At 40.3% G+C, this 19,771-nt stretch overlaps 1 protein-coding gene across 2 annotated transcripts in view; it reads left to right on the top strand.

The window, feature by feature from the left end:
• Positions 1 to 7,476, top strand: part of LOC127573161 (uncharacterized protein C8orf48-like) — a 36,058-nt gene extending 28,582 nt beyond the window's left edge. For both annotated transcript variants that reach the window (XM_052021120.1, XM_052021119.1), the window contains exons 5-6: positions 2,971 to 3,123; positions 7,330 to 7,476. In XM_052021120.1, the coding sequence (XP_051877080.1) occupies positions 2,971 to 3,123; positions 7,330 to 7,437 (261 nt within the window). In that variant the 3' untranslated portion in view covers positions 7,438 to 7,476. The remainder of the gene's footprint in view (positions 1 to 2,970; positions 3,124 to 7,329) is intronic.
• Positions 7,477 to 19,771: the final 12,295 nt, after the last annotated feature.

The following is a 19,771-nucleotide window of genomic DNA, read 5'->3' as shown; positions in this document are numbered from 1 at the left end:
CACAACTTGGGTCAGAGGGTCAGGGATCAGAGGGGTAAGGATTGATCAGTAGAGTGATAGAAGTGAGGGATAGAAAAGGAAGTCAAGGTGGTGGTTGTTGCTGAGATGTGCAGTTGGGTGGGGTCAGCAGTTAAGGGGGGGGATTGGTGCAGTTGTCAATGGTGGAGAAGTTGATATTGGGTGTGATCACCAATAGGAAGGATTGGGGTTGGGGATTAGGTGAGTAACAGTGATGGATAGTATCAGGTGAATAGTTAAAAGAGAATGGTTCATGTGCAGGGAGTGGGCATAGTACTTGCTATGGATGGTAGGGTTGGGGCAACAGATTGAGGGTGGAAAGGTTGAGTGAAGCTGCAGGGCTTCAAGGAGATGGAGGTGGGAGAGGTGCCTGAGGAATGTTCAGGTATGTAAAGGAGACCTCATTACCTTGGACCTCCTGCCATTGTTGGACTGGAGCTGCTCAGAAAGGTTCCTTTAGATCATGCTGAAGAAGGGCAAACAGGAACAATTAAGGCTGGCTTCCGCATGAATGGCCAATGGATGACGTGGGCTGCACATACATGAATGAAAATTATTGCGGTGGTGTCAGGGTGTGTCATTGAATGCTGTTGTGCATGCTCGTGTGCCTCTGTTCTTTAGTGTATCAACCTTACTGAGGAAAAAAGGCAAACTTTACAATCCACATGGAAAGATCCCATTGTCAATTATGTTTTAGTTTTCATTGAAATGGAATTGTATAGATCCCAAAGGTGCTGCTACATTGTTTAATTTCTAGAAAATAATGGTTTTCCTTGTGCACACATTCACAGATGCTGCAGGGAGGCTACTATGATATTTCCATTTCCCACTAACAGCAACTTCAGTGCTAAGTCTCATGGAAATTCAGAGCAAATCTGAAGAACTATAAACACTTTTTTCCTAGCTATGGTATATTCTGGCTAAATTTCTATGAATTTGTCAAAGTCTATTCTGATTGTAAAATGCTCCATTAATTCTGCTTTCAGTTTTACCTGTTCCAGTGGAAAAATCTCAAAATTCTCTTCACAATTATTGTTTCACAGACCCTGCTTCATTCTGTTCTCCCTCTCCAAATTCAAAATCCTTTCTATAATAGGGTTCCCAGACGACTTGAAAACTGGCATAATTATTTCCTGCTTAAATTTGCCATGAGTTCTTCATCACTTTTAAAATTCAGTCTTTATTAGTTTTACAGTTTTGTTTCTCCTAATGCACAAGAAGTCTCTGCAGAGTTTCTATTTTAATATGTGAAGGTCATCAATATGAAGCCTCAGTACCTTGGTGCCGGCTCCTGATGTGAAAGCAGTTCAACTTACACCACAGTTCTGTGAGTGTTTAGCAGATCAGCTGGATTTACAGTGAGGTTGAAAATATCAATTGAAGGATAGAAATAGGAAAGTACAAGTAAAATGGCAAGTTCTAAATAGAAAAAAAATTTCAATGGAAAATGGCAGAGAGATGGGCAAAGTGTAGTGGGTTAACATCTTGAAAATCGATTTTTGGTATCTGATTTTGAATCTAGTTCAGACCCAGGCTAAAAAATGTTGTTCTTGAATTACAACATGCTCTTTCAGGTATCTGAAACCATAGGAAAGAAACTACAGATTCAAAACACTAACAGTGCCACTTTGCTGCCAGTGCAAAAGTAGCAAAGCATATTATAACCTACACATCATCTCACTAATGCTCGTGGGCTGATCTGGAACAGAGATGGTAGCTCATTGGGCCAGCTGATATGTTTCTGTGCTGTAGGCTCCATGTAACACCAATCATCTTCCATCTGATATAAGCTGACATGACATCCCATAAATAATTGTTCTTGGAATCTGTTTTCTGCTTTGTTTTCATATTCTTTCCTGTGCCAAGGATTTTGCTGTAGAAATAGAAAAGAACAGATTAAAAAAAAAGCAAGATCAAAATTTAGCTACTCTTAATTATCTGCAGATTTTCAGATTTACTCTATTGGATCTTCACCATAATGGAAAATGATGGAGGCTACTCTATTTTTTAATTTATATTGAATTATGGATCTCTTTATCGCTTAGTATTTAGTCTTGAAATGAGGATGTTTGAAGAATTTTGAACATGTGACTTATCCCTTATAAGATGGACATAGGCATAATGTTAAGTGAGAGTATACCAATACTTTTGAAATTATTAATTTCAAGAATTTACTTGGTCCAATATTTTAACTGGTTATAACCCATTTAAGTTAACTGGGATATTGCGTCTTAGAGACATGATATCTTAGTTAACTTAAATGGGTTGTAACTTCACCTCAGCAAGTGCTCATGGGCTGATCTAAAACAGAGATGCTGGCTTGTTGGGCCAGGTGATTTGCTTCCATGCCCATTAACTAATTTCAGCTCAACAATTTAATTTTCATATCACTATCACATAGCATATTATCTAGATTATAGGGTTTGATGGATATCTATTCAGATTCTCCCCTTCCACATGCACATTTTCTCTTTGGACCATGTTTATAACACAAATCAATTGAAAAACTTGTAAGGGAGCAGCAGTGAGATGAAAGATAATCAACCAAGATTTTCCACTTCTAATTGTTATCTAGCTGCACTTTATTCTACATTTTGTTATTGCTTTTTCCTTGTACTGATGTGACGAAATGATCTGTATGGATGGCATGCAAATGAAAGTTTTTCACTGTACCTCGGTACATGTGACAATAATAAACCAATTTACCAATTTATCTATTGGGACCTGCTGGAAGGTATACACATATGGACAGTCAGTTAGCAATACCTTTTGGTGGTTGAATAGTTTACTGACTGCCCTTGCTCACTAATCTGTACGTGTCTGTATAGTTAGAAGTTCAGCAGTGCTTGTGGAACAGTGACTCAGTAAAAATGCACATCGTAAAGGGAGAAGAGGTAGAAGATCTTGGCATTTGTGCATGGTTGCCATTTTTTTCTATTATTTTGATCTTAGGTTGTTCAAACAAATGTGCACCAACCCTCTAGATGTGCTGCCTGCTTGAAAAAGATCAGTAAACTGGCAGAACACAATTTCCTCCGTATCAAGAAGATACAATTGGAAGAAGCTTCTATGCAAGAGAAAATAGAAGAACACATTTATACCAAGGTACACAGCTTTAATTTTGCAAAGTATCTTGCTTGCTTTCTTTCATATTCTCATCAATTTCTAAGAACAATTTTCTTCCTTCCATAGTCCACATGGTAAATGTAGTGTACCTGAGCTATACAAATCAGAAAGTCCCAAGTTTGATCCACAAGAACACAAGAAAAGAGGGGCAGGAGTGTGCCACTCAGCCCCTTAAACCTGCCCCATAATTTAGTGTGAACATGGCTGATCTATGCTGGCCACAACTCCTCTTCTGTGCCAGTTCCTCTTGACCCACAATTTCTTGATCTTTCAAATATTTATCTGTCTCCACCTTAAATATATCTAATGATCTGGCTTCCACAGCCCTTGGGGGCAGAGAATTCCAGAGATTCACCACCATTTGAGGGAAGAAGTTTCCATACATCTGTTTTAAATGACTAGCCCTTTTAGTTTGTTGCTATCTCCCCTTGTTTGTGACTTTCCCACAAGTGAAAACATCTCAACATCTACCCCGTCAAGCTCCCTTAGGATCTTGTATGTTTGAATAAGGTCACCCCTCGTTCTTCTAAACTCCAAACTGTCTAGCATCTTTAGATGGGACAGCCCTCTCATTCAGGAATTAGCCTGGTGAAACTCCTTTGGACTGCCTCCAGTGCTACCATATTCTTTTTTTCAGTAAGGGGACCAAAATTGTGCACAGCATTTTAGGTGTGGCCTCACCAACACCCTGTACAAAAGTAACAAGATATCTCTATTCTTAAACCCCAACCCCTTTGTAATAAAGGCCAACATCCCATTTGCCTTACTAACTACTTGTTGAATCTACCTGCTAATGTTTTGTGATTCAGGTCAAGATTTTGTCCTGGTCCCTAGAGCCTCATAAATGCAGCCTCAACAACTCTCAATAAAATCAAACCATCCAGTCCAAAGCTGCCCATTTGATTTACATCCCATCCAGTATCCTAAGTCTTCATTCCCCATACTACTGGCTGTAATCTGTACCACCTAGCACATCCATTTTAGTTACTTCCCAAGGTTAATCCAACAATACTCCACAAAACCTACACATTTTGCCTACAAAAAGGATAAGAGCAACAGATTACAGAAATACCACCATCTCCGGCTTCCCCTCCAAGTTACTCACTATCCTGATGTGAATATATATCACCACCCCTTCGACTTCACTGGTTCTATATAATAAAAATCAACATTCTGAAGTACCTTTATCAGAAGTACTGCAGTGGTTCATGAACGTGAATCACCACCACTTTTTCAAGGGCAGTTAGGGATGGGAAATAAATGCTGGCCTTGCCAGTAATGCCTATCTCCTGTAAATGAAAAAAATAAAATGAGTGATCAGAAAAAGATAGCAAAAGTCCTTCATTCTTGAGCCCTCCATTTGCCATCACAATTTCAGAGGAAAGCAAAATAGGTATAGAAATATCGGACACTTCAACCATCTTATTTCATCCACTCAGTCCTAACATTCTTTATGTCTACACATAATTGGTTCTTATGAGATTTGAAGGTTTTCTCGCACACTGTCTCATATATTAATTGCAGTTTGTTTAAAGTTGAATTTCAGAAAATTAATCCAAAATTTGCATTTTGCTCATTTGAATCCCACTCCTAATCAAATGTACATTTTATGTTCTTTAACCAATTCATATAATTCTCACAAATTATCTTTGAAATATCATCTTTCCACATTGTAAAGCCAAAGTCATTACCTCTTAACTCAGACATCTAAAACAAAGGAGCAGCCGTGTTTTTTCTGTACAGCTATCTGGTGCCTGAATGATTCAATTTTGTCTAAGTGTTCTGAATTGGATGTAGTAGTCAAGGTACAATCTAATCACAACTTCCTCTGGCTTGCATTCTATAGTTTTGGCTGCATATTTCATCATTTATTAGTTTGATGGTCTGCTTTGGATTGAATTGTTTAGCCCTGAAAATGCTAAGATTCCTGGATTTTTCCAAAGTCATCCTCAATTATTTCAAAAGCAACAAAGAGCATGTGTCATTGTGTTTTTATATTTCTATGCGCAGTGCTGTACAACTGTCTGTGTTAAATTTCAACTGCCCACTGAGATAGTCCATCCAATTTGTTCTGTAATTTCTGACCCACATCCTTCTGCAGTAAAATCTTACTTGGGTGACATCTGCAAGACTGACTACATTTCTATTAGTTGTAGCAAAGACCCAGTTGTTTAAAGTGGTTATATGGACATGAAGCGGTCAGGATGCGGTGAGATAATGTGTCACATTTTCTGTCATTTCTGTCTCCCTAGTACCCATACCATGTTCCCTCCCTTATAAAATTGCTGCTCACAGTTTCTAGAAATGGCTACAAAGTCAGACAAGAATGAAAATTCACACCACATCTGGTGTGAATTGAGGTCTGCTTCAACACTCCCAACTCCTCATACCAGAAAAATGTGCTGCCCACCTCCAACCCCCACTGCCCCAGTCCCCAACAGCCAGCCTGCAATTGCCCACCAAAGTAGAAATTATTTTCCTTATTTTGATGACATATAAAACTGTGATTTCTCTGTTGATTTTAAGGAATTTTCTTTTTTTTCTTGCCAATGACTTTAACTTTTGTTTTCAATGTTATTGGGTCTGCTACTTCCACCATTTTCTCCCTGAAATTCCCTCAGCTTTGGTTCAAGAGGGGATGGTTGGGGAAGCCAAAGGTTTGAGGCCAGGTTCTTCAGATGCTTATCCAACAGTACCTACACAGCAGAACTGTCCTTGCCTCTGCATGTCCATAAATTAGTGTCTGTACTTTCTTTTAATTAAGTGAAAATTGTCACTGAGTGGAGGGACATGCATCCCACCTTCACCACAGCCAAAAGGCTATAATGCTAAATTCCATCCTAGGGTTCTTGGCATTCTGTAATTTGAGCCTGCTGGCTGCAATTTAACTAAAATTATTTCATCATTGCTGTTTGGTTACTGGACTTCTAGACCATTGATCCATGGACGTGAATCCAAATCCCACCACACCATATGGGGAACTGAAATTCAAATAATTAAATAAATCTAGTCAATAATAGGAAGTACGAAACTACAGGATTGTTGGGAAAACCCATCAGGTTCACTGATGTGCATCTGGAGAAGAAAACCAGCATCATTACTTTGACTGGCCTATAGGTGGCTCCAGACCTGCTGATGTGATTGACGCTCGATTTCCTCTTCAGTTCAGGGGCAATTAGAGATGGCCAATAAATGATGGCATTGCAGGCAAAATCCACAACAAATAAATATGAAACAATAGCAAATCATGGGTTCATCATTTGCCAGTACTAGAAATTTCATCCCTTCCTTCATTGTTGATGATCCCAAGGGACTAGAATTTTGCAAGGTGGCAAAGCACAGAAAGGTGTGAGTGGTAGATTACACTGACCTAGCCATTCTGATGAGCTCTTTGGTCCGGTCTCATAAGCTGCATGAGGCCCAAGGGATGTAATTTCAACAGCAGAAGCCAACTGCTCCATTCGTCCTCCCATCAGAAGAACTGCTTGCTTTCATTCAACAGAACGAAGGTTTATGTATCTTTAAGTTCTTGCCTTTGCATCATTTGTAAGCAGAACGTGGTTGTTTTTTCTGGAATAAGGCAACAGTTCAATCAACACATGTAAAGAAAGTATCCTGAAATTGTGGTGCAACCCTGGAAGAATACACGTTATAGTTGTCTGATGGGGATGAGAGCAAGACCTCGCAAAATTGGTCAGTCTCATTTGTATAATATTGATGCCAGCTGTGGCTTCAGAGACACAACCAGGACATAAGATGACTCTGGGAAGGGAGAGAGTTGGATAGTGAGGAGACAATTGGATGTCTTTACCAATAAGTACTGTAAGTTGGTTTGTCCTGGAGTAGAATATGTGAAGCCTTCAGCATTTTAGGGACTCCAGTGTACTTTATGGGTTTAAAACAGGTATGATGTCTATATATTTCTGTGACAGGCTTTAATATTTTGGATATACCTCTGTATCAGAAATAAAGGTTGAGGGATTAGAATTTTATTATTTGGACAAACTACCTTTCAAACCTTATTGGAATATCTGTTTTTGTCTTGGTCTAAGTTCAAATGAAAGGTGTACAGCTGAAATGTCATAACGTTTCCTTTCTTTATATTTATACTGGCTGACCTGTATTACATTTTCATGCTTTGTAAGTTTACATCAATTTTGCTTTTCCATTTGTTTTCTTTTGTAGGATGCACTTACATTGATTGGAGAAATACACAACAGCCTTCCAAAGCATTCAGATGTTGCTTCTCTGGTGTGGAAGAGATTATTCGATAAAATAAATCTAAGAAAATGATGTAATGATTAGGCCTTTCAAAGCAAGAAGACCTTTGAAAACTGAGTCATAAAATATAATAATAAATGGTTACTGAATACTTGGGGCTTCTCTGGATTCAAAGAGTCTAATAACTACCTAACCAAAGTTATCTTTTCCGAACACTATTAAGTAAAGGTTGATGAACTAGTCCTGGATCAAACAACAACATCGCTTCCCACACAGGTGAGATGGTAAAAGTAGAACAGAGCTGCAAATGTTAGAAGGGCAGTGTTTCAATGCCTGGTCATTGCTGTATTTGTTAATGTTCGCTGGCACAATAATTTAGCTACAAAAATGCTTTCAATAGGATAAAAAGTGGAAAAGAACAATGAGGTTTTTGCCCATGCTTGTTGTCCAGTCATGAAAACTCTGTGTACAAGTTAGATGAGGACAGGTTTAGCTATGACATCCCTTTGGTAGGGTTCAAAAAGCTGATTGAAAAACAGCAGAATAATAACATTCATAAGCAAGTGATGGAATTGAATTTCAGGTTCTTCATTAGAAATGGTATTTCATTAGAATCTTTTATCTTCTATTTCACACTATTTATACTTCAAAGCATCTCACGACAGGAGTAATTATTGCATATGCTCTCACTGCTTCAGATTCACATTGCCAATTTGTTTTTCCTCCCACCCTGTGCTTTTCCTCCATCTGTCCTTTCAGGTACCAATGTTTTGTAATGCCTGTTTCATCTTTTTTTTTTGCAGCCCATGGGGATTGATGGTAACTTGCTTCCACTCTAGTTCTGTGTGTTCTGAAGTGACTGTTGAAGCCACTACAGGAAGCATAGGTTGTTCCATAGATGGGGATGCCTGACAGGGAGGGAGGAAGGGTAGCTTGTGAAATGGTGTAATCCTTCTGCCATTTACATCAGGCTTCAATGTGCTCCTGTGCATGGACTCAAGATTCATAAAGACATCCTAAATACTCCTTCTTCACTTTGAGCAGTCATGGATCAAGGATTCTTAGTAGTCGATGAGGATATTGCATTTTCTCAGGATACTCTCCAAACATCCTTGAATCATTTATTTTGTCCACTTGGTAATCTTGAAGAGAGTGCTTGTTTTGTGAATAGACATTCTGGCATGCAAACATATTGGCCTGCCCAGCAGAGATGACTAAGTGTAATTAGGACCTCAATGTTGGAATTGTTGGCCTGGGAAAGGACACTGACAATAGTTTGCTCAACCTTCCAGTGGATCTGGAGGATTTTACAGAGACATCTGATAGTATCTTCCCTGTGTCTTGAGGTGCCTGCTGTAGGTAGTCCAAACCTCAGAAGCATATATGAGGGCAGGGATCACTGCAGCCCAGTAGATGATGAGATTTGTGATAGGTTTGAGACCTTAATCTTCAAACGCTCTTTTACTCAGTTGGCCAAAGGCTGTGCTGGCACATTAAGGTGATGGTTAATTTTTCTTTCATATATGCTATTGCTGAGAGATTGATCTTGGTGTGATCCATTTTGGGAGGTCAAATACAAGAGAAAAGTATACAGAAAATGGCAGGACCCTCAGAATCATTAATTGGTTTAGATTGGTATCATGGTTGATGCAGACATGGTGGGCCGAGCACTCTGTTCCTGTGATGTATTGTTCTATGTTCTCTGTGAGAAGTGGTCCATATTTTCCAGAGTCTCACCCTTAATCATTATTATTGGAGGGCAGGTTGGTGAAAGACCTCTGTATTAGATGTTAAAAGAAAGGTCCATCCTCTCGTATTCTTCAGCGAATGAGTCAAGAATAACTTGTAGCTTGGCCTCCAAATGCACACATATGCATTTGTTTTCTGCATATAAGATGTCTTTATTAGTCACATGTACATTGAAACACACCGTGAAATGCATCTTTGCGTAGAATGTTCTGGGGGCAGCCCGTAAGTGTCACCACGCTTCTGGTGCCAACATTGCATGCCCACAACTTCCTAACCCATACGTCTTGGAATATGGGAGGAAACTGGGGCACCCGGAGGAAAGCCACGCAGTCATGGGGAGAACGTACAAACTCCTTACAGACAGTGGTGGGAATTGGACCCGAGTTGCTGGTGCTGTAAAAGCATTATGCTAACTGCTACACTACCGTGCCTGCCCCATGCAGCCTGAATGCTGAAATTCAGGTGACCTTGGTTCTGAAGTGTCGGAACCATAGATTGAACAGATTTTCACATTATTCCTGTAAATTAGCTCCACTCCAGCAGGAAGCTGGTCGGGTGCAGCATTGTGCTAAGTGTTTTTGTTAACAATAATGTGGGCACCTGTGTTAAAGGCTACAGAGGTGGAAACCTGTGAGTGTTACACCACAAGTAAAGAAGCAACAGAAAAGAAGATTCAGAAAGTGAGAGTCAAGAAAGGAATTTAGCTGAATATTTCTTTGCTGAGAAACTAAAGGACAAAGGCCATGGAACTGAAGCAACATACTTTTAACATAAACAGTTCTAAGAAATTCAGTTGACATTGGTGCCAGGAAGGTTAATTGAATAGTCAATATTTTAATGGAAACGGGGTCAAGGAAGCAGAAGATGAGTCAAGGTGAAATCAGTGGGGACAAGAGAGGAGGTAAGAGAGATTAGGCAATGAAGAACTGTATATAAAGGAAAATTAGGTGAGGACGTTCACAGGCCCAAGGGACTATTTGCAATGCAGTTCTGGGTTGGGTTAGGGTGGAATGTGGGGGATTGAGGGCTCTGTGGAGGTTTGGTTTGTTAGGAAAGCAGAAGGATGTAATAGAAGCAGTTGAACAAGTGTTCCACATTTCATTGGCAAGGATGGAAAAGGTTTAATTGTGAAGCAATTAAGTGAAAGCTGCCTTTCTGATAAGGACTTCCATCATTTTAGAATCTTGGAAAATAAGGAGGTAAATTATCTACTGGCCTTTGGGTCTGGATTTCAATAGACTGAGGTTGGGAAGAGTAAAGTTACAAGGTGTTGTGCATTTAGTCTAGGAGGAGCAATGAAGTCAAAGAAGCCTAACCTCTTGGAGCTGCCTGGATGAGGTCTGCCTAAATTTGCCAATTTTAAGTTGTAATTATGGTCATAAATTGACTGGATAAGACTATGCTATCAGTCAACATATCTGTTGGAGCAAAATCTAAATCCTTACACCCTTGAAATAGAGCAAAAATTCATTTCACACTGGGGGAGCCTTTTACTTCAGTCTGAAAGTGGGTGTGAGTGGTAATGCTGCAGTGGGTCCTGCCCAGGCTCACAGTCAGAATGCCTGAACCATTTTCATGTTAAGAAAGGGGTGAGAGTAACTTCATTTTTTTTACTGGTGCAGTGTTGTAAATTTCTTACCGATATAGTCATATCACAGACATAAGTTCGACCACTTTCTTACCGGTACACAGAATCAGCTCATACGAGTTTACTTTGACCTCTGGCTTAAGGTTTTATTTATGGTTTGCCGTGGAATTGCAGATACCACATGTGGCTTTGCTACAGTTTGTCAGTATAACGCTTACTTCTGCAGTGTCTGTTGGCAGGTGGAGCCCAGTGTGACAGAGAGCAGGAGGGGCTGGTGGAGCAATTCTGGGGAACCCGGAGGCATGAAACATGCAGAAGCTGGAATTAGTTTTTCTTTCATGTTCAGCTAGTGAGCTCTTATAGCCCTTGGAAAAATTGCGTTTTGCAGGCTCTGACCTACAAAACCTGGAATCGTGGGACCACAATCAACATAGAACCTTGGTTTTCACTTTAAACAGACAGGTTGGACAGGTTACTTGGAATCTTTTTCTTATTCATTCATGGGATGTGAGCTCTGCAGGCTGAGCCATCATTTAATTGCCCATCTCTAGTTATCCTTGTGAAGGAGGTGGTGAGCTGCCTTTTTCAACTGTTGCAGTCTTTGAGGTATGTGTATACCCACAATGCTGTCAGAGGAGTTCCAGGATTTTGGCCCAGCAACAGTGAAGGAACGGCAATATGTTTCCACATCAGGTGTGTGGCTTAGAGGGCAACTCCCAGTTGGTGGTGTTCCCATGCGTTTGCTGCCCTTGTCCTTCCAGCTGGTAGAGGTTGTGGATTTGGAGGCTGCTTTCTAAGGAGTCTTGGTGAGTTGCTGCACTGCATCCTGTAGAGGATACAAACTGTTGCTACTGTGCGTCGGTGGCTGAGTGAGTGAATGGTTGTGGATGGGGTGCCTATCAATTGGGCTGCTATGTCCTGTATGTTGTCAGGCTTCTTGAGTGTTGAAGCTGCACTCATCCAAGCAAGTAGGCAGTATTCAATCACACTCCTGACTTGAGCCTTGTGGATGGTGGACAGAATTTGGGGAGTCAGAAGGTGAGTTGGTTGCTGCAGGATTCCTAGCCTCTGACCTGTTCTTGTAGCCATATTGTGTATATGGCAACTCCAGTTCAGTTTCTAGTCATTGGTAACCCCCAGGATAGTGATACTGGAGGATTCAGTGATGGTAAAGCCACTGAATGTCAGGGAGTGATAGCTGGATTTTCTCTTGTTGAATATCATTGTCTGGCGTTTCTACAGCACTAATGTTACTTGCCACCTATCAGCCCAGGCCTGGACATTGTCCAGGTCTTGCTGCATTTGGATACAGACTGCTTCATTATCTGAGGAGTCACAAATGGTGCTGAACATTGTGCAGTCATCATTGAACATCCCTCCTGACCTCATGACTGAAGGATGGACATTGATGAACTGCTGAAGATGGTTGGACCTCGGACACTACCCAGAGGACCTCCTGCAGAGATGCAAGATGGATTGTGGCTGAGATGATAGATCTCCAACCACCACAACCATCCTTATTGGGATCTGGGATAAGAATCACATGGATATTTTCCCTCTGTAGTTTAGCAGCACAAAAGTCAACTGGTGCCCATGCTGACAAAATTGACCAATAATTCACCTCTCTTATGATTCCTTTGAACTCTACAAATCAAGAAGGAAATAACACTTTCACTTATTCTTGAGCATCCTCTGGAGAAATTGTTCTCAAGTAGCAAAACTATTGATGCACCATGTGTGGCTTAAATATGACAAAAATACCAACAAGTGACCATAACTCTTTGGACCAGTACACTTTGAGTTTAGGAGTGCTCAAAAAGCAGACTCCTTGTCTACCTATATGACAAGACAGGTAAGTCTTGCCAACTTCAGAGGTTTAAAATTCATCAAAGGAGAGAGGAATTTAGAAAAACGAAAATCAATCTCATTGAGACACAGAAAATTCTGAGAGCCTATCCCATCAAGCTGGAGAATATAGACATATAGAATTAAACATCATTGAGTAGGGGGCCTGCCATTTAGGACTGAGATGTGAAAAGAAATAGTTAATCAGGGCTTTATAAATCTTTGGAATTCCCTACCCAGGTCACTAAGTACATTCAAGACTAAGATTCTTCGGACAGTAGGAGAATTTGAGTGTTTGGGATTTGGATGGGAAAGCAGACCTGAGATCTAGCATCAGCATGATATTGAGGAGAGGCACTAGGTCTCCAATATCTGCTCTGCTGGATCGAGGTGCTGGACCTTGAGCCCTGTCAATTAATGGGGTACTTTTGGAGGAGTAGCAAAGAATGTGTGATGCACTGGGAGATGGCCCACTACACTCAGTATGCTTGCAGAGAGATTGAGGTAAAATGAGCCATGGTATTGCAACTGTCCCTGAAAATGTCTTCATCCATAGAAAAACATACCCACCTGAATGGAGCATTCAGCCATCTTTTACATAAAGTTAAAGTCTCAGTTCTATGGACTTGCATATTTGTTGATGGAACCTCCTTGTGCACAATTTTAATTGGTGCCCAACAAGTGGCTTTTAAATTTGTGGAATATGTGAGACATTGATTGATGGCAAGTATTGGAGTCCAAGGAAGTAATACGTGGTTAGTTGCAGGATTGGTTTGTTTTATTGAAAGATGGGAATAAAAAGTGGGTTTGGAAGATTTGAGATGGATGATTTGATTGAGCCTAAGTAAATCTCTCGATAACAGCATCCCAGGCAAAATAGTTTATTTCTCTTCTTGCATTTCCTGTACCTTCTCTTTCTCCTTCTTCAAAGCAGCTCTGTCCTTCCTGGTTTGTGCCTTTTCAAATCCTGCTTCTCTGCAAAATTGTTCAGGGTGGAGGAGACCAACACTCCTCAGGGTTTGTGCACCTCCAAGGTGTCTCCAATTCAACACCGCAAATTGAAACACAGTATGCTCATGGTCTATTCAGTAGAGTTTCTTGTTTTGGTTTCCTTTGGTTGTACTGTTCCTGGCCTTCATCAGTTGGGTTCTTCATGGGGTATTAAAGGAGTATCCCTTATTGCCAAGAAGTTAGCATCTTGAAGAAGTGAAGGGATCAGAGATGGTTGACTGCACAAGACAAAAGCACCATTGCAACAGCCCAGGAATTTTGTGTGCATCTGCACAAGAATCAGCTGCTCCTTGATGGAGTGGAAACCCTTCCAGATTATAAACATTCCTGGTTGATCTGGAGGTGTTTCAGTTGTCATATGCATGTTGACAATTACACTCTGCACCTGGGGGAAGCCAACTAGAGCTATAAACCCCAGCATCAACTCATTCTGACTGCACCCCTCTCCCAGTCCCCACAAGAAAAGCTAATACAATTGGTTTGACTGCAAGATCCTGAAAGTATCTCCAGCAGAATTCTGGAAGGATCATGAGGCAAAACTTGAGGATGGTAGTCATTTTGACAGCCACTGGGAAAGCTTGGTCACCAATTCCAGCAGGCAAAAGGTCTTTTTCCAATATGGTGAAACTATCTGACAGCACGGACATGATACAAAGCCTGCACAGACACTGAAGGTCAAACATTTTAAAGAAACTTTAACAGTTTGGGCACTCTGATGATTGTCCCTCTCCCAAGCTGCTGCATTCTTGTGGGGACCAACCTGTGCTGTTCCTAAATTTCCCAGTGTTACTGATTCTGGTCCTCCTCTCGGTCATCCAGCCTCACAATATGAGGAGCATCCCTGACGATTTAGCTGTGAAGACCTACAAAGTGTAATCAATAAGTTGGCACTTTCAGAGTTGGAAACAAAACAGCAAAGTTCACAAACATAACTTGTATTATAATAAAGCTTTCTCCAAAGTTTGTTACACAGATCCTTTCACAAGGTCACTCAGGAAAGTGGCTGTGATGCTGCAATACTCATTGCCATATTGAACTCTTCAACCCTCATCCAATCCTTTCACTTTGGTTTATCAGGTGAGATCCAGTGGCCTTGAGAAGCATGAGTGCACTGAATTAAGCTCCCAGACTGCAACTAATATTGTTCTTAAAGAGCAATTACCACAACAGAATCACAAACTTGCTTTGGACACAGCCTGGCCTGCTCAGGTTAAGTACAACGGTTGGCGGGTTGTTGCTTTTAGTGCATTTAACACTCTGCCCACTTCCCAACCTGCCCACTCACAGTGTCGAATATTTTCCCCTCTGACACCATGGGTATCATGGTGCAATGGTATCTATTCGGGTATCTAGTAGCTATTTAATTGCAAAGTAATATCATTCCAGCTCAACAATATTCGTCTGACATTCAGGAATAAAGCAATGTAGAGCAGAATGTCCAATTTATTTCCCACTTGTGTATCTCAGGAACACAAAGCTGCTCCTGGTCTCAGATTAGTTTGTGGTGTGCAGACTACGAATCTACTTTCACAGTCTGCTTCCAGTTACTCACTGCTTAAACTTATCGAACCCATGAGGGGTGCACTTTGAACTCATGGGTATTAGGTATATTGTTGTGAAAAAGGAAGTTGGCAAGTTAGTCATTACTCAACTGCTGTTGCACATATATGGAAAAATAGCAGCATTACTCAAAATCTGAGAGGATGTACTCCTAGCCATTTGGTCATAGATTATGCATAGCCCAGAGCACTAGGGAGAAACATAATGGATAGCTGGGAGGGTAAGTGAAAATAAAATCAAATTCTGCACCTTGCCTTTCTAGTTAACTTTATATCATTACAGAAAATTCAATACTTAATTAGTCAGCCTCAAACGACCGTGAAGGATTGAATTTTAAGCATGCACTGGTTTGCTAGTATTATGGATTGGATTTTCATTCTAAATAGACATTATTAGGATTGCATAGTGAGAAGCTGAGCTGTAAATATTAGAAGGTTGCAGGATAGATTGGGATCCACATTGAGTTACATTGTACATACTATCTGCACTGTAAGTTTCCTACAACTGATCTTAACCGGGGCAGCAGTTGGAATTTTACAACTAGTTGAAAACACATGATCTACTGGGCAACGGTGATCCCTTGCCCCTCTATATTTGAGATCTGGGTTATCTACAGTAGATACCTCAAGGCAATGGAAAGATACCACCAATGCTATTTCTGCAAAATCCTCCAAGTTCACTGGAAGGATAAGTGAACCAATGTCAGTGTCCTCTCCTGGTTCAGCACCCCAGCATAGATTCCATTTACGCTTGGCAGGGCATGATGTTTGCATACCAGTTTGCTCTGTCACACAAAGTGATTACTCGGTAGACAGAGGAAAAGGTTCAAGCATATGCTCAAAGTCTCCTTTGCAACATCCCCACAAACCTCTGGGAATCTCTGGCTCATGACCCCTCCAACTGGAGTAGGAGCATTGGCAATGGTATTGAAAATGTCAAGCCCGTGCATAAGCAGTGGAATGAGCAGAAAACCTCTCACACTATCCACATGCCTACTTGTTAGATTCCACCTGTCCTATCCGCAGAAGAGTCTGCAGTTCCCACATTGACTTCCTCGGTCACCTCAGAAACCAAGGTGTGTGGAAGCAAGTTACCTTCAATCCAGAGGGACTCTCTAAGAAGGAAAATAAATGTCCTTGTGGGCTAAGGTAATGACAAAGGGTCTTCAACCTGAAAAATTATCTCTGTTTCTCTTCCCACAGATGCAGCCTGATCTGCTGAGTATTTCCAGCATTGCCTATTTTTATTTTAGATTTCCAGCATCTGCAGTTTTTAAAAAAATTTCGATATCATGTCTGGACTCCACTGTGGTCAAAAAACTGTCAGTTATCCACTGATAATACCTGCATGTGAATTATGGTGACTTGGCCAATGTATAGAACTTACTGATGAAATTTGAGTAAGGGGCTGTGGTGGAATATTAGCCAAGAGGCGATTAAAGGTAAATCCCCACATTATTATAAGAATTTGTTACAACTATAAAAGTGAAAGTGTTTGACATTTATAACAGAGAATTACACCCCTGCACTGTTTTTCAAATGGTAAATATGTAGGCGTGGAGAGTCTCTTCCACACTGGCTGCACAGAGCATGTTTGCCTATTTTGTAATAACCTGAACACAATGTTCTTTATAAGCTGTTACATTCAAAAGTGCTGTAGATTTACAAGACAAGTGCAGACCGAAAGTGTGTACATACTTTGAACTACGTATATAATAAAACAAAAAAAACAAGCACTGAAAGAAAAGTACAAATTAACTGTAAACACTAATCTTCAATAAGACTGGATGGAATTTGATCATGTATGGAATGGCCACATGTTGGGCTCATCTCAGAGTTCATGAGCATCTTAATTTTCACATTCACTTAAGCTGGTTGTCATTGTTAGTCATATTGAAGAACCACCACCAAGATCCTTAAGTGTTCCATGACCTAACATGACTCTCACTGTTTTGACTTCTTTGGTAATAGTCAAATTTAATTCAATATTTTTTATGTTATGCAGACCAAGGACAGCTTACTATAATTAAGAACCTGTATCCAGCTAATGGATTTGGCAGACATTAGGGTATTTGTATCCACTTAGGGAATGTAAAGATGTTTCAGTTTCACCCAATCAAATTTCCCTTGAGCAGCTATAAGAGCCAACAGAGGACTAACAGCCTGCGGTACTTAGCTTGGAGTTTATAATACAAGCTAAGTGCTGGCTCTGAGCCAAATCTGTTTGGTCAGGCTGGACAAGACTGATTGAAATGGTATCTAATTACCAGATAAGGCTCTTGGCCAAGTTTTTGTAATCATGATGTGCATTACCCTTAAAAGAGACGTCACATGAGGTTCTTGCATTTGGGAAGAGCTTCATACATCTCTGGAACTGTAGGGACTTTGTTTTAATGTCATTGAAAATAACCTCACTTTAGGAGAATTGCCTCAGCATCCTTCTATAACCTCAGATGCTTCCAAGCTTTTTGTAGCTGAATGTTGAAGGCAATTATGGATTGATTTACTCCCTTTTGCTAACTCCAATCCCCAAATGAGGCAAGAGGTGTGATCACACTTGTGTCTTTTTTTGCTGCTAATGAATATACATTGAAGCCTTTAGTAATTATAGCAACGGATGCCTTCACATTATTTCTGTTCTATAAGGGTTTTGGTGTTTGCCTTACATTTCAGAGGTTTAACAACCTACAGAACAACCAGGGTGACAGCTAACAGAACTGCAGATTAGATTTAGTGTCCTTGAATATTGTAACAAACTTATTGGGGAAACAATGAAGAATTATGATGAATTCAAAAATGATCCTGGAAAAAACATATTTGTCAGAAGAACTACAGAGGAGTGTAGGACTTGGAGTGCATAATGTGTGGTATGTTTCCATTTTAAAACAGGGCAAAAAGACATTTAGGAATAGGGTTAAGGCAGTTAACCACTCTGGGCTGCTTTATTAAGTTTGATTTAACTTAATTTATACTTGATCAATTTTCACTATTCCCTTTCACTCATTGTGATAGATCACATGAACTGTTCAATAGTTTTAAGGCCCCTTCCAGGTTGCAATTTTATCTATGTTTTTCCCCTTAGGACTCTTATTAGATGCAATGATCACATCCAACACTGTCCCTGTACAAACTATCAGCCAAGCTATTGAAGCTGTTTTTTTGAAGGCATGAGCTGCTTAAGGACTTGCTGAAAACCTTCAATAAGTACAAACGTGTGGAATATGTTATGGAGATTACTGAATGGCTTACTTACAAAGGGTTGACTTTATCAGAGAAATGAGGATTGAACATACTAACCAAAGTAGAACCCTCTCTGCAGCCAAAAAGTGCTCTCTCTGTAGAATGGAAGCATAAGATCCCTCTTTGTGTTAAAACCATAGAATGAAATTTGGAATATGAATTTTGCTGGATTTAGGAACAGGTCTTGCTGCATGTAAAAAATCAATCAAACTTTCTGTGGGACTATATTTTGCAGGTCACTCCTTTCTATGCTGGCTTACCGCCACGCAGAAAATTGCATCCCATGCATCAAGGCACATTTGATCAAAGCAATTGCTGGTTCACAAATTTTGACATTGAAGTGAATTTGTCATGCCAGCGTATTGAAAACATCATTTTAGCCAGTTGCTGAAGGATGATCCAGTCAAATTTAATTACGTTGCAAGTTCTAAACTGTTATCCATAAAACTCTACCAACACTGTGCTCCTGAATATATGAGAAGGACGACAATACTGTGTGGGTCTATGGTACAAACACACAAGGTCAGAGACTTGTGTTATTTTTTTTGTCAACAAAATCTCCACTAATCTGAATAGGATATTGACCCTGGATATGCAGAACTAAACAACTCTACCTGCAGCAGATTTGGCAGGATAGCAAAAAATTTAGCAGAAAAGTGAACAATTTGTTTCACGATGGCTCTGAGGAGAGAGGTATTGCAGCTCCAAATCACATAACCTCAGAATGGTTCCAGCTATTCATCCAATTGAGTCCCACATTCTGCTTTGTACCCCAAGCCTCACACTTTGTTTCCTTTCATGTATTTGTTCAAGGGTAGTAGTGGAAGCAGGCAGTTTGGTGGAGCTTAAGAGGCTTTTAGATAGACACATGAATATGAAAGGAATGGAGGGATATGGGTGATACACAGGAGGAGGACACTTAGTATAAGTTGGCATCAAGATTGGCGCAACATCGTGGGTCAAATGGCCTCTCCAGTGCTGTACTGTTCTATGTTTATCTTTCCCCTTTCAATACTGCAATTGTATCTGCTTCCATTACCCCCTTGACACTAACAGCTTTCTGCGTAAAACTATTTTTCCTCATGTCTCTTTTGGTTCTTTTCGCTAAGCATCTTCTTCCTGTGTCTCCTAGGTCTTGGCTCCTCTGTATCAGCTCTGTAATACCCTTCATGATTTTAAATATCTATATCATAACTTCTCATAACCTCCTCTGTTCAAAGCAGAACAATCTGATGGACGGCACGACACGGTGGGCCGAAAGGCCTGTTTTGTGCTGTATGGTTCTATGGTTCTAATCCCAACTTTTGCAGTTTATCTTCATGACTAAAATTCTTCATCCCTAGAATAATTTTGGTAAACATTTCAGAACCATCTCCAAAGTCTTCACATCTTTTCTAAAGTGTGGGGCCCAGAA

Source organism: Pristis pectinata, chromosome 8 (assembly GCF_009764475.1).
Source record: "Pristis pectinata isolate sPriPec2 chromosome 8, sPriPec2.1.pri, whole genome shotgun sequence".
Lineage (NCBI taxonomy): Eukaryota > Metazoa > Chordata > Chondrichthyes > Rhinopristiformes > Pristidae > Pristis > Pristis pectinata.
The sequence above is the reverse complement of the archived record's forward strand: the minus strand, read 5'-3'. Positions and strand labels throughout refer to the sequence as shown.